The sequence below is a fragment of the Leucoraja erinacea genome, chromosome 13, assembly GCF_028641065.1.
Source record: "Leucoraja erinacea ecotype New England chromosome 13, Leri_hhj_1, whole genome shotgun sequence".
Lineage (NCBI taxonomy): Eukaryota > Metazoa > Chordata > Chondrichthyes > Rajiformes > Rajidae > Leucoraja > Leucoraja erinaceus.
Window position 1 is genome coordinate 9,720,648 of NC_073389.1, and position 14,114 is coordinate 9,734,761.

General features: G+C 46.8%; 1 protein-coding gene across 1 annotated transcript in view; it reads right to left on the reverse strand.

Moving 5' to 3' along the window:
- Positions 1-12,582, reverse strand: part of LOC129702605 (male-specific lethal 3 homolog) — a 42,619-nt gene extending 30,037 nt beyond the window's left edge. The window contains 2 exon segments of the mRNA XM_055644410.1: positions 9,893-9,975; positions 12,397-12,582. Of these exon segments, the coding sequence (XP_055500385.1) occupies positions 9,893-9,975; positions 12,397-12,495 (182 nt within the window). The 5' untranslated portion in view covers positions 12,496-12,582.
- Between the last annotated feature and the right edge of the window lie 1,532 nt (positions 12,583-14,114).

Genomic DNA, 14,114 nt, shown 5'->3' on the forward strand with positions numbered 1-14,114 from the left:
AGGACCGAGAGGGACATCCTCAAGACGGAGGCCGGAGATGGCAGTCCGGTAGGTGGGCACCTCGTCGTCCGTGAGCTGTGCCGCCGCCAGAGCAGAATAGTCCAATCCGGGCGCCACCTCGAACACGGCATTTACAGCAGGGCGGGACAATGCGTCGGCCACCCGGTTCTCTTTCCCCTTGACGTAGCGGATGGCTGTGATGTAAGCCAACTGCCGCTGCTGACGTGCGGACCAGGGGTCGGAAACCTTCTGCAGGGCGAAAGTGAGCGGCTTATGGTCGGTGTAGGCGGTGAACGGGCGGCCCTCCAGGAAGTAACGAAAATGGCGCACAGCCAGGTACAGAGCCAGGAGCTCACGATCGAACGCGCTGTACTTGGTCTGCGCGCGGTTGAGGTGCCGACTGAAGAAGGCCAGAGGCCGCCAAACTCCGCCAGTCAGCTGCTCCAGTACAGCACCAACTGCCGACTCCGAGGCGTCCACAGTGAGAGCAGTCGGGGCATCTTCCCGCGGGTGCACCAGCAGCACGGCCCGAGCAAGGGCCTCCTTCGCGCCATCGAAAGCTGCCTCCGCCTCGTGGGTCCACTCAACGCTCTTCTGCTGCCCACCCGCCAGAAGTTGATACAGGGGCCGCATGATGTGGGCCGCGGATGGCACGAAACGATGGTAGAATGCCACCATGCCGACAAATTCCTGCAGGCCACGCACCGTGCGTGGGCGGGGAAACCGACGGACGGCGTCAACCCTGTCAGGTAGGGGAACCGCGCCTTGCGCAGTCACGCGGTGGCCGAGAAAGTCAATTTCGTTGACCCCAAAACGGCACTTGTCCAGGTTGATGGCCAAACCATGCTCGCTGAGCCGCTGACAGAGCTGTCGAAGGTGAGCGCAGTGTTCCTGCTGCGAGCGGCTGGCCACCAGGATGTCGTCCAGGTACACGAACACGAATTCGAGGTCACGACAAACCCCGTCCATGAGGCGCTGAAAGGCCTGTGCAGCGTTTTTGAGGCCGAACGGCATCCGAGTAAACTCGTAAAGCCCGAATGGCGTGATGATAGCCGTCTTGGGTACGTCATCCGGGTGAACCGGGATCTGATTATAACCCCGTACCAGATCCACTTTTGAAAAAAATGTGGCCCCAGCCAAATGGGCCGTGAAGTCCTGGATGTGGGGTACGGGGTATCGATCCGCTGTTGTTGCAGCGTTCAGCCGTCGGTAATCCCCACAAGGTCGCCAGCCCCCGCTTGACTTAGGGACCATGTGGAGTGGGGACGCCCAAGGGCTGCTCGAAGGGCGGACGATCCCCAAGGCCTCCATCGTGCAGAATTCCCGCCGTGCCAGACGCAGTTTATCTGGTGGCAGTCGTCGTGCTCGTGCATGGAGGGGTGGGCCGGTAGTCGGGATATAATGTACAACTCCGTGGCTGGGGGTTGCTGAATGAAACTGCGGAGTGAGAATGTCCGGGAACGCAGCCAAGATTCGTGCATATCGGGAGTCCACGGACGCCAGTGGCCGTCCCACCGGTTGACACAAGCGCAACGTGATCGGCTCCATTGTAGTGGCGTTGACCAAACGCTGACGCCCGACGTCCACCATGAGGGAATGCGTCCGGAGAAAATCGGCCCCGAGCAATGGTTGGGAGACGTCGGCAACAGTAAAGTTCCATGAAAAAAATGCAGGAGCCGAGCACGATGGGAACCATGCGCAGTCCATATGTGCGGATGGGGCTGCCGTTCGCCGCGGTGAGGACGGGCCCCCGCTTACCGGAACGAATGTCGGCCAGCGAAGGGGGCAGGACGCTGAGCTCCGCTCCTGTATCCACCAGGAAGCGGGTCCCGGAGCGCCAATCCCAAGCGAAAAGGCGGTGAATTTGGCCGGCCACCGCGGGGATTATTGGCAGCTGGCCCAGGCGTTTCCCGGGAACGTGCACGGCTGGCGGCATTGTCGTGCTGCAGCACCCCAGCGCTGATGGAAATAGCACCAGCTCCTTGTGTTTGTGCTATTTTGCGCTTGCCTGCCCCTGCTGGTGGTGCCTGCAGCTTGCTGGCGCTGGACTGCAGGTGCAGTACCCCTCACTGCCGCTGGGGGCAATCGAGCGGGCCGTCGGGCAGGAGCTGTCACTCCTTCCACAGCTCCCCCGCCCCACCGGAGGAAATCGGGAGCTGCTGAGGTGACGTCATCGGTGTGCCTGCCGACGGCCAGCGTGTTGACGTCATCGGCGTGCCTGCCGACGGCCAGCGCGTTGACGTCATCCCGGCGCGTCGACCTCAGCGCGACCTCGTCTCTGCTGACGCCCAGCGCGCTGACGTCATCAGGGCGCGCCATCCACAAGGCGTCGGCGCGCCTCCCGAGGGCCCGAAGGTCGGCAAACGAGGCGTCGGTGAGCTGCAACCGAATGTAGGCCGGCAGCAGATGCAGGTAAGTGTACTCGAACAACAGGCATGGCGTGTGCCCGTCTAATAACGCCACCATTTCCTTTAGGAGGGTAGATGGCCACCGGTCGCCCAGGCCACCCATATGCAGGATCCTACCTGCCCGCTCCATCCTACTTAGTCCGTAAATTTGGAGCAGGAGCTGTTTCAGGCCGAGGTATTTGTTATTGTCCGGGGGGGCTGCGAGGAAGTCCGATACTTCTTCCACCGCATCCTGGTCGAGGGCTCCCACCAGTTAATAGAAACGGGTGGCATCGACTGTGATGCCCCGCAGGTTGAACTGGGCCTCCGCCTGCTGGATCCAGATGAGCGGCCGTGTGGTCCAGAAGCTGGGCAGTTTTACGGAGACCGCGTCCAGAGACAGGGTCGGGCTGGCGTGTGAGGAGGTAGGGCTTTGTTCGGTCTCCATCATGATGCCAATGGAGCGTCGGGGTCACCAATGTAGTGCGTGGGTCTCAAAATGAGGCAAGTAGTCCGAAGTTTGAGAAGCACTTTACTTTATTTCCTCCCGGTTCAGGGGAAGACGAAACCAGGTAAAGATGGCACCCAAACCCTGCCTTTTATACCCTCCGGCTAAGGACCGCCTCCGGACTGCACCACTCCTGTGCCGAGGGGTTCGGCAGTATAATGGGACGACCCTTAGGAGCCGCCACAGTACCTTATTTTTACATTAAATGGGGCATATATATAACCCTATATATCAAGTTATCTATAGCGAGTAGTTCATTTTCGGCTTTTTATATCCCGCAGTATTTTTCTCGGCATTTGAGGGCACTAATCCAGCGCGATGTCAACATTCTAAACCAGCGCGTTCACATGAACCCACTAGAAAGCCGATTTAAATGGGCATTTATTTACAGCAATTGAACACTAAATTCCTTCCATTTGGCCTATAAATTAATGTAAATTAGATATAAAAATCATGTTATATTGTGAATTATTTGTGAATAATCTTTGGACACTTAGGCTATTTAAAAAATGTTAATCTTTCCTTAATAAATGGGCTTTTGACTATTAAAGATCACAGCTTTTTTGTAATGTCCATTGAAAATCAATAGGGAACAAGATGCTAATTTCCGAGTATGAAAATGGCCATAACTTTTTTAATACTTGAGATATGAAAGTGAATTTGGTGTCAAATTAAACTTATTGTTATGCTTTATCTGATGGGATAAATTGCAGACTTGATTTTTTAAATCTCAAAATTTTGTAACATTGCTATTTAATACTGTTAATAAATCTGTACACAAGAATACCAATATACTTCAGGAATGCATTTAAACAGCACAGGTCCAGTGCATGTTCAATGATTTGTTAGGAAAATAATTCAACAATAAGCGAGTTTGGTATCCTAAAGTGCAACGGGCCGGTGTCCTGTCAGTCCAGAGCTGTCGGTTAACCCGGCGGGACAGGCAGAGTTGAGCTGGAGATAGCGCTTCTTCTCTGCGCTGGCTGGAAGCCTGGGCCGGCACTGCAACGGGTCGGTGTCCATCAGTCCAGTGTCACCCCGCATCTCCGGCCGCCCCTGGACAGGGATGGGACACTCGGGAGGGGACGGTCCAGGAGATATTCAACAGCGCTTGCAGCGCCGGAGCCCCGGGTTCAATCCTCACCACGATGAAACGCAGGTCTGTATACATGCAGAGACACAGTTGCCGAGAATGTTTATCGCGAGTGACCTTTGACAAATCCCATGATTCCTTGCATTTTTCACAATACCGAACTCGCTTGTACACACAACATATTGAAGAATTTGAAAGACAAAATTGGAAAGTCTTCTCATTATAATCAGTTCACAATGACTCACCTGAACAATTTAGCTCATATGTGAAAACATAAAACATACCAAACATAGAACAGTACAGGAAAAGGCCTATCAGTCCACAATGTCCGTGCTGAACAGGATGTCGTTAAACTGATCTTCTTTGCTAATATCACTCCTTTCCCTGCATATCCATATCTCGTATATGCCAACATCAGCCTCTGTCACCACTCCTGGCAGCAAGTTCCAGGCACCCACAAATCTCTGTAAATAATTAATTGCATATTTCCTTTAAATTTTGTCCCTCTCATCCGAAAGCTATGCCCTCTAGACTTTGACATTTCCACCCTGGGCAAAAGGTGCTGACCGTCTATCTTATCCATGCCTTTCATCATTCTATATACCTATTGGATCTCCCCTCAGGCTCCCATGCTCCAGATAAAACAATCCAAGTTTGTCCAACCTCTCCTTGTAGTTCTGGTAAACAACTTCTTCACCCTATCCAAAGCCTCCATATCATCCATTTTATGGGGCAACCAGAACTGCACACAATACTCCTAATGTGGCTTAACCAAGTCCTGTAAAGCTATAACATGACATAGTTTAGTTTATTGTCATGTGTATCGAGGTACAGTGAAAAACTTGAGTTGCGTGCTAACCAGTCAATGGAAAGACCACAATAATTCAGCACCAACTTCGATGGACTGGCCATGTCATCCACATGTCCAACATGCGTCTCCCTAAACAAATCCTGTACTCCCAATTGAAGGAAGGTCGGCGAGCCAAAGAAACGCTTCAAGGGCAACATCAAGAACAGTCTGAAGAAATTCCACATCACATCGAGCAACTGAGAGCACATTGCACTGGACAGGCGCTCCTGGAGGAAATCCACGCAAGAAGGAGCTGCACGTCAAGGCCAGTCTCCACTGCCCACGTTGCACCAAGGTGTGTGGATCGTAGATCGGCCGCTACAGACGTTTGCAGACCCACAAGTAGACAACCCTATGGAGAGGAGATGACAGTCATACTCGTTTCGAGTGACTGCCAAAGATGATGATGGAAAAGTATACCATACACCTTTGTTGCTACTTTTTCTACTTGCATTGCTACTGTCAGGAAGCCAACTTGAACCCTAAACTCTCTGTATACATCAATGCTGTGGCAGGTCTTGTCATTAACTATATACTTTTCCCTTACATTTGACCTCCTAAACTGCAACAGCTCGCACTAGCTCAGATTAAACTCCATCAGCCATTTCTGCAGCCGATCTATGTCCTGCTGTACACTTTTACAGCCTTCCTTACTGCAAACTATTGCTTCCATCTCTCAAAGATTTGAGGTTATGACAAAGTGAAACAAAAAGATTTCAAGAAAATACAAACCATTGTACAATGATAAAGCAGATATGAACTCTGGTTCAAACATATGCCAAGGAAAGTGATCAGTTTGCAAGATAAAAACATCTCCAAGTATCTACCTTGGTTGAATGCGAAAGTGTTTAGAAAATCCAAACATAACCAATTCATGCATAGAATGAGTCAAAACCCTTTTTTTTGCGCATTATTTCAATGAAGGCCCTGCAAGATCCATGTAATTCAGAAAATGAAGAACACATGCCATTAATACAATTTGTTTGAGATGTGCCAAACAGACGTTGTGTAGCTCCTGGCTGTTTATGTCCAATTTCTTATCATAACACCTCTGATCGGTATTTTAGAAGAATATATCAGCATGTACAATGTATACACACCAACGTTATTTTAGATTATATCAAAGCAATAAATGTTCGAAATACACCAAGAGTTTACATTTCTTTCTTGTATAATTCCAAATAGATACAGGACTCAATAGAAAATGCAACGGCATTAAGGACATGTTGAATAGAGAAGAAAATTAAGAGCAATATTTATCTGTAGTAATAATGTGGCAAGAATCATTAAACAAAGCTTCTTCATGAATCACCAGAGGGAAAGGTATGGTACACAAAAAGTTACAATAGGAATTAAAATTTGCATTTCAATTGGACGTTCCCAAATAAAATGGTGAAAAGCCTGTTGAATCACTCAGGAAAACAGATTTATACAAATCTGCAAATAATACAGCTTGGATTAAAGAGATGAAGATAGATCTTTGTTAAATGCTAATAAGGGAGTATTACTAGCAAGTGAACAAAATTAATTGTTACCTTTTCACTTACTGGGACGTGCACAATTTACAGATTGTATCAGAAAATAATGATACAAAAGCATAATATACGCAGAGTATGAAAAACATCATTGGGGAAACAACTTTAGCAATGTGCATCAGGACACAGCATTTACTAATGCATAAGTTGACACCAAAAAGCAGGGCATGGGGATTTCCAACATGACAAAGTAAACGATTAATTCTGGAGCTGGCCAACACCAGACACACATAATCAATAATGTACAATATCTGAAATTTCATCAACTTCAACATTTGGTAACTGATCTAGTAGGGTTTGTACACTAATGCATATAGAAGAAAAAGACAAGAACAAAAGCACACACACTTCTTTAAAACGTATTCCAGTGTTAATAAAGGATGGGTTTGTTTTGTTTTTTTTTTTAAATGGTATATAATTCTGAATTAGCATTCTTTTTAAACAAACTAAACCAATTTGCATGGCACCGATTTATCTTGTTGCTAATTCACTAATTTGCTTTACATTTTCAGTATTTTGTTTTGCTTGACTATTTCTCTTGTCTACAGGGAAAGTTTGGGTAGGCTAGGACTATGTTCCTTGGAGCGCAGGGGTCTGGGATAAAGTTATAGGATTGCATAAAATCATGAGGGGAATAAATAGGATGAATGCAATCTCTTACCCAGGGTAGGGGAATCAAGAACCAGAGGACATAGTTTTAAGGTGAGAGGGGCAAAGTTTAATAGAGACCGGAGGTGCAACTTTTCACTGAGAGTGTAGTGGGTATGGAGTGAGCTGTCTCAGGAGGTAGTTGAGACGGGTACTATAACAGTATTTAAAAGACACTCGGACAACTACACGCATAGGAAACACTTAACAGGGATGTGGCCAAAAATGGCATTGAACCAGCTTAGATGAGGCATCTTGTTCGGCACAGACGAGTTGAGCGAAAGGGCCAGTTTTCGTGCTGCATGACTTTATCAATATTTAATTTGGTGGATTTCCTTGTACATTGTACAAAGTCCACCCTAATGCATTGTGATAGTTCTCCCTTTGATTCAAAATTCATTTTTGCTCTGATCATATCTCTCCAAAGTTTGGACTTATTGTTACATTAAAAGGAAATGTATAAAGCGAGTGACTGTTTAAGGTTTTCTGAAAGTTTCACCGTAAGAGTAGAATCCTCAAGTTGAATAAATTTTGGAGTGATATATTTGATATATTTACAAAGATTTTCAAGTCAAGAATAGAACCCAAAACGGAATGGATTATATTTGGAATAATAGGAGAAGATACCAATTTAAATAAAGATCAAAATGTTTTTTTTAATTATGGGTTAATAATTGGAAAGAAATTGATACTTAAATTTTGGAAAAATACAACCACACCAACTGTTAAAATGTGGATTAGGAATATGATGGACATAGCACGCCTTGAAGAAATGAGACTCTGACTAATAGATAAATATGACCAATTCTTAAAGAGTTGGTCTCCTTTCATCGACTTTTTGGAATCATGTGATGCAGTGGTGCCGTAAGGATTGCTGATTTCAGTTCATGACGCGGATAGAGCTACATCTCCGAATACAGATTTGAAAAATTCTCTTTTAAGGGGCCTTCTCTTCTATTTCTACTTTCCTCTTTCTCTCTTCCTTTTTTTATTTTTTATATACACACTTCACGTTTTTCTACTCTCTACCATCTATTTTTCCACTTTTTCCACTTTCTATTGCTTTCTTTTTCTTGTTCTGCTTACTTCTTTCTTATAACATAAAACTAGAGGTTGTACATAGAATGGATTACGGTATTACATAGTTGGCACCTAAAATTAGGTGCCACTGTACTGTTTTGTGCTGTATTAACTTCTAATAAAATAAACCAAAAAAAAAAAAAAAAAGAGTAGAATCCTCAAGGAACAAGCAATTGGGTACTATACAAGAATTTGTGGAATAAGTCACGAATTGCTTCTTAGTCACCTTCTTCAACTTAAATAAATGCAATTATAATGCTTTGACAGCAGAGATTTCCAAGGTGAAATGTAAAAATAAGATAGAAGACAGCTCAGTAGATGAACAGTGGCACATATTAAAGTAGTTGGTGCATTACACTCAGTAAGAACATTTCCAAACTAGAAAGAGAAATTCCATGAGAATCTTGTAATTACAAAGGAGGTCAAGGATAATGTGTTGAAAAACAAGGCATACAATGTGGCAAGGGCTGGTGGTATGCCAGAGAAATTGGATGTTTTTGGAATCCAGCAGCGATAGTTCAAAAGATCGGAAAATAAACTTTCTGCAATACCAAATCAAGCAGTTATTGTGGATATATGAATTAGTCGGGCAGCTAAACAAAGCATGGGATCTCCAGAGAATGAGGGTGGTCAATTAATAACAGGAGACAAAGAAATGGCAAGTTTTGTTTTGCATCAGTCTTCACCATGAGAGTTGCTGAAAGAGCCTCAAAATAACATATAGGCTAAAGCACAGGAAATTATAAAAAGACCAATCACAGGGGATAAAGTATGAGGAAAACTAAGGGCTAAAGCAGACAAATTGCCTGGAACCAAAGGTCTGCACCCAAAGGTGTTAAAGGACGTAGCTGCAGAGATAGAGAACAGAGATGGAAATTCTTCGTAACTTACTACATTCCAGGGACACAAAGACTAGAAAATAATCTTCCCTAAAAAGGGAAGACAACAGAAGACAGGGAACGACAGGTCGGTTTGTATAATATATAATATTGGCAAAATGCTAGAGACAAAAATTAAATAATTAATCAATTAGAAAAATTGAATATAACCACTCCTAATCAATGCTATTTTGTGAAAGGTAAATTGCGCTCAACAGGTTTTGTCATATTCTTTGAGGATGTGACTGGAAAAATTGATATAGGTATCCCTGTGGATGTAATGTGTTTAATTTCCAAAATATATTTGACATGGTGTCAATGAAGAGGCTGGTGCTAATTCGGTAGTAATAGGGAGGTTTTAGTGCAATTATGGCATTGATGAAACCAAACCTGGAAGTGTGCATAGTTTTGGCATTTTCCTAAAAAATGAACATTGTAGAATTTGAGGCAGGCCAAAACTAAATTCACCAGATTCATTCTACAAGACAGCGTTCAGGAATTAAGAAAGAGCTTTGTTGGAGTTCAGATGTCAGGAGATGACCTTATTTAATTATACAAGATTGCAATGGAGCTTGATAGAATTGAGGTCCGAATATTGAGGCCAGCATAGATTAGCCATGACCATATTGAACTTAGAGACAGGATAGAGGGGCCTTGTGGCTTTATCCTGCTCTCATTTTCTTGTGTCAAACCATCATATCTCTGCCATTCAGTGAGAAAGTGGCATGAACATTCTACACCACTGCGGCATATTTAATCCTGCAACTCCATCTTTACTATACGCTATTTCATATTTATCATGTGCTGTTGCTTCATTTTTTTTTAGAAAATGGGCCAAACTTGTCAGAGCAACTTATGCATTAACAAACAGATGACAATGTTTTTGTTTGAAAACACAAAAAAATTATCTTACCTTCTGTTCCAACCATTAAAATGAATCAGATATTCTGGGATTTTTCGGTCTTTCTCATCTCTACCAACTTCTACATCCACAATCTGTAAATGAGAAAATAATCAAAAAAGGGGAATTATTTTACATAGCAAGTAATTACCCGGAAACTTTAACTGTTTCTCCCTTACTACAGATGCTGTCAGATTGGCTATTTCTACCATTTTGCTTTTGCAGCTCCATGTACAACTGCCGATTAAAGCAATCATCCTCATCCCTGTAGCCCAAGATCTGCTCCCCAAATCAGCATGGATTACAATTTTGTAAGCACAATATTCACTACTCATCGATTCTAAGAAATATGGAGAACAAAATCAATTAATATTTACTAACCTCAAGAAAGTCTGACTTTATCAAGAGAAGGTCGAACATCTTTCACAAACATGATTGTTCAAGAAATTCATCACCATGTTATGACTGCAAGATTACAACATACGAGCTGCAGTCTTAACCAATGATCCTCAACACTGCCTATCCAACTGCAGACAAATGTTAAGCCAGATTCCATCCACACTCCACAATAATGTTGACATTTCTCACTGTACAGTTGCACCATGTATCCTTTGACCTTTTGCTGAAATGGAATGACCCTACACAAAGGAGAGACTGTTCAACCTATTCCAGAAACAAAAATCACCCCACCTTCAGTGAGCTGCTATACTTAGGATTTAAGCATGTAAAGAATGGGCCTTATGCATAATAAGCAGGAAACAGAGATTTCTAGCCATACAACTCTTTCCTCCAATATTAATAATTCATAATAACACATATTTTCAAGTTGATGCTGGTGTGAGGAGGGATTGATTGTTAGCTGGGTGAAGTAACAATGGTTAGAGGAGAAAAGGAGGCAACTGGTTGTCAGATAAGGAGGTTGTGAAATGCAAAGCTGGAGGGAGGGGACAGGTGGAGGAAAAATAAAACGGAATTTGGGGCTTAGGGATGGAAGATGAGCATATGAAAGGAGCAGGGTGATGGGTGGGGGTTTACGGGGAGCACCAGGAGATCGGGAGCACAAGGATGGGGAAGGGATATTACTTGAAGTTGGAGATTCCAATGTGCAAGAACATTGCATTCGCCATCTTCCAATAATTCCCTCCTCCTCCTCTACTTGAGATGCCACCAAATTGATCTGGACAATCTACTGAAGGATCCCCACCAATCTGTGTGGCGTCATATCGCCAAGAGCTGCATGGGATAACCTAAGATTGAGGACTTAAAGTCAAAATTGCTTTATTAGTTGATACTTTATTGTCACGTGTACTTGGTACAGAGTAATTCTTTGTTTGCATACAATATAAAAGCCTCTCTTCCTCATCACCCCACCCCCTTCCAGCCCATCTTTGTTCTCTCCCCCTCTGGTCTTTCTGTTCTTGGTGGACCCCCACGCCGGGTCTATCCTTGATCTTGGTGGACCCCACGCCGGGTCCCGCTTTTAGTCTTTGTTCTTTGCGGCATGCCCCGACCGACCACCGGGACTCCCGTGTCCCGTCCTCGGTCGACGGGCGCCACTCACACGGTGGATATAACCTAGCTCTCCGATAGCCTTCTTCACTCGGCGATATAACCTCCTCGCTCGGCTGCCAGGCTCGTCCTTGTTCCCGGCGGCAGCCGCTGGCCGAGTCCAGTCTTTCTCGGCTCCGTGCCGGCGGCTGGGTTGGCTCCAGGCAGCACGGCTGCACATCCTCTCCGGGAGCCCCCCTTCTGCACTGCCGCAGCGCTCACCGGGAACTGCCTCTTTAGCAAATACTCACAATGGGAATGTTGCGGACTCTGTTTCAGAGAGATATTATGCCTTTCGCTCAGCTCTAAAGACTCAGCCCTCCAGTCTGAAGTTTTCTGGATCCATCACTTGGACCGGACACCATCAACAGGAAAAGGGAGAAGCAGTGTCATCTGCCGCATAGTGCTGGGACATGGATGTCTTGTCCAACTCCAGCTTCCCCCACCTGAAACATCTAGCAGTGAAGACCTGTTCCTCTCAAGGGAATTCATCTCCAACATCATGACAGCAGTCTGGATCCTGCCACAGGCAGCCGTTCAGCGGGCACTTGATTATATCGAGCGACGGAGGAGAAACTTTACAAATGCTTGGACTTGACAGAATGGGCGATGCCGGCCCAGCCCTCCCGCCTCCCAAAGATCACTACATCCCAGGAATATCTACAACACCCGACATATCACCACAGAATCATCCCTCCACCCACCCTACCCCGGGCTTGGCCTCCCTCCCACCCACCCCGGGCTGGGCCTGGCCTCCCTTCTCCAGGCCTGGCCTCCCTCCCCGGGCTTGGCTTGCCCACGGGCCTGTCCTCCCGCCCCCGGGCCTGTCCTCCCCCCCCCCCCACCCCGGGCTGGGCCCGGCCTCCCTCCCCCGCCCCCGGTCTCCCCCGTCCCCGGACTCGGGCCTGTCCCGTCCCCGGACTCGGCTGCCAGCCTCGGGCTGTTCCGCCACCTAACCGGGCCCCTACCTTGGCGTCATATAAAACCTTGGCTTTAGTTGGGTCTGGCTCGAAGCAGAGAACTCGTTCTCCTTTACGGAATTTTAATTTCATTCCCCGCGTGTTCATCTGGTCATGGTGGAGCTTGAGCAGCAGCCGCCAGCCCCCTCCCTCCCTCTCTCGCCGCGACCGCAACCACCCGGCACCTCCCCGAACTCTGTCCCAGCACCCACACACCCACACACCCACTCACTCACTCATTGACGCACTCACTCACGGAGACACACAGGCACACTCCGAGACACTCAAAGAGAGAGACCAGACACACACTCACTCACTCAGATACACGCATTCATAGACACACACACTCACAGCCACACATTCACATAGACACACATTCACATAGGCAGACACACACTCTCAGACACCCTCAGAAACAGAGACACTCAGAAACAGAGACACTCACACACCCCCACACTCAGACACGCTGAGATACACACAGGCACAGACGCTCAGAGACACACTGGCGGACTGACCCTGTGCGGCTCCTACCAGGCTGCCTGCGGTGACCAGCCGCTGTGTGTGTAGACGGGTCTGTGTGTGTATGCATGTGGGGGGGGGTGTATGGGTCTGTGTGTGTGTGTGTGTGTGGGGTGGGTGGGGGGGGGTGCGGGTCTGTGTGTGTGTGTGGGGGGGGGGGGGGGTGTGTACGGGTCTGTGTGTGTGTGGGGGCGCGGGTCAGTGGGGATTCCTCACGGTGTCTCAGTGGGGATTCCTCACGGCTCTCGGGTCTTTGCCGGTGGCCGCCTCGCTGCTCGGGGGCTGTAGTCCATTGTCTCCTCACGGCGGCGGCTGATTGGATGGAGTGGGGAACTACAGCTCACGACGAGCACTGCGTCGGGAGCACGAAGTACTTCCGGCGGCGGCGGCTGCGGCGGAAACGCTCGAGTATCTTTGGGCGAAACCAAAGATCCTAGAGGAGCTTTGGGCGAAACCGTCGGATATTCCCACCTCCGCTCAGTCCGCCGGGGCCTACCTGATCTCCAAACACTTTATCCCCCTCCCTCCCATTCCCACACTGACCTTTCTGTCCTGGGCCTCCTCCATTGTCAGTGATGCCACACGCAAATTGGAGGAACAGCACCTTATATTTCACTTGAGCAGTTCATAACCTAGCAATATGAACATTGACATCTCTAACTTCAAGCAACCTTTGCTTTCCCTCTCTCTCCATCCCTCCACATCCTGATTCTCCGACTAGTTTCACCGTCCTCCTGATCAGTTTTACTGTTTGTGTGCTTCGTTGTCACCTTCCCCTCAGCCAACAATGAACCATTCTACATTTCCAAGAACAATGTCTGCTTTGAACTGTCCTTTTTCACACCTTACCCATTCAATATCCATTTTCTCCCTCTCCCCTTATGTTCACTGCATCTATATGTAGACCAGTATGTGATTTTAATGTTGTCCCTGGACAGCTGTAACTAACTAAATATCTTCACTTCTAGAGTTTTATTTTAAATCCCCCATTGATATATCATTCAGTATCCTTTAATTGAACCAGCACAATGAACATTTTATGTGCCTATAAAGCTGCAGCATGTAACAATTGTATTGTTTTGATTCATATCCAGTAAACATAACGCATCAACACCACTATTTCATCCAGATTTTATTATTACTGTTGGCAGGATAGAACCTGAGTTGTCGGACAGCTCCAGCAACTCGGGTTCAATCCTGACCTCTTG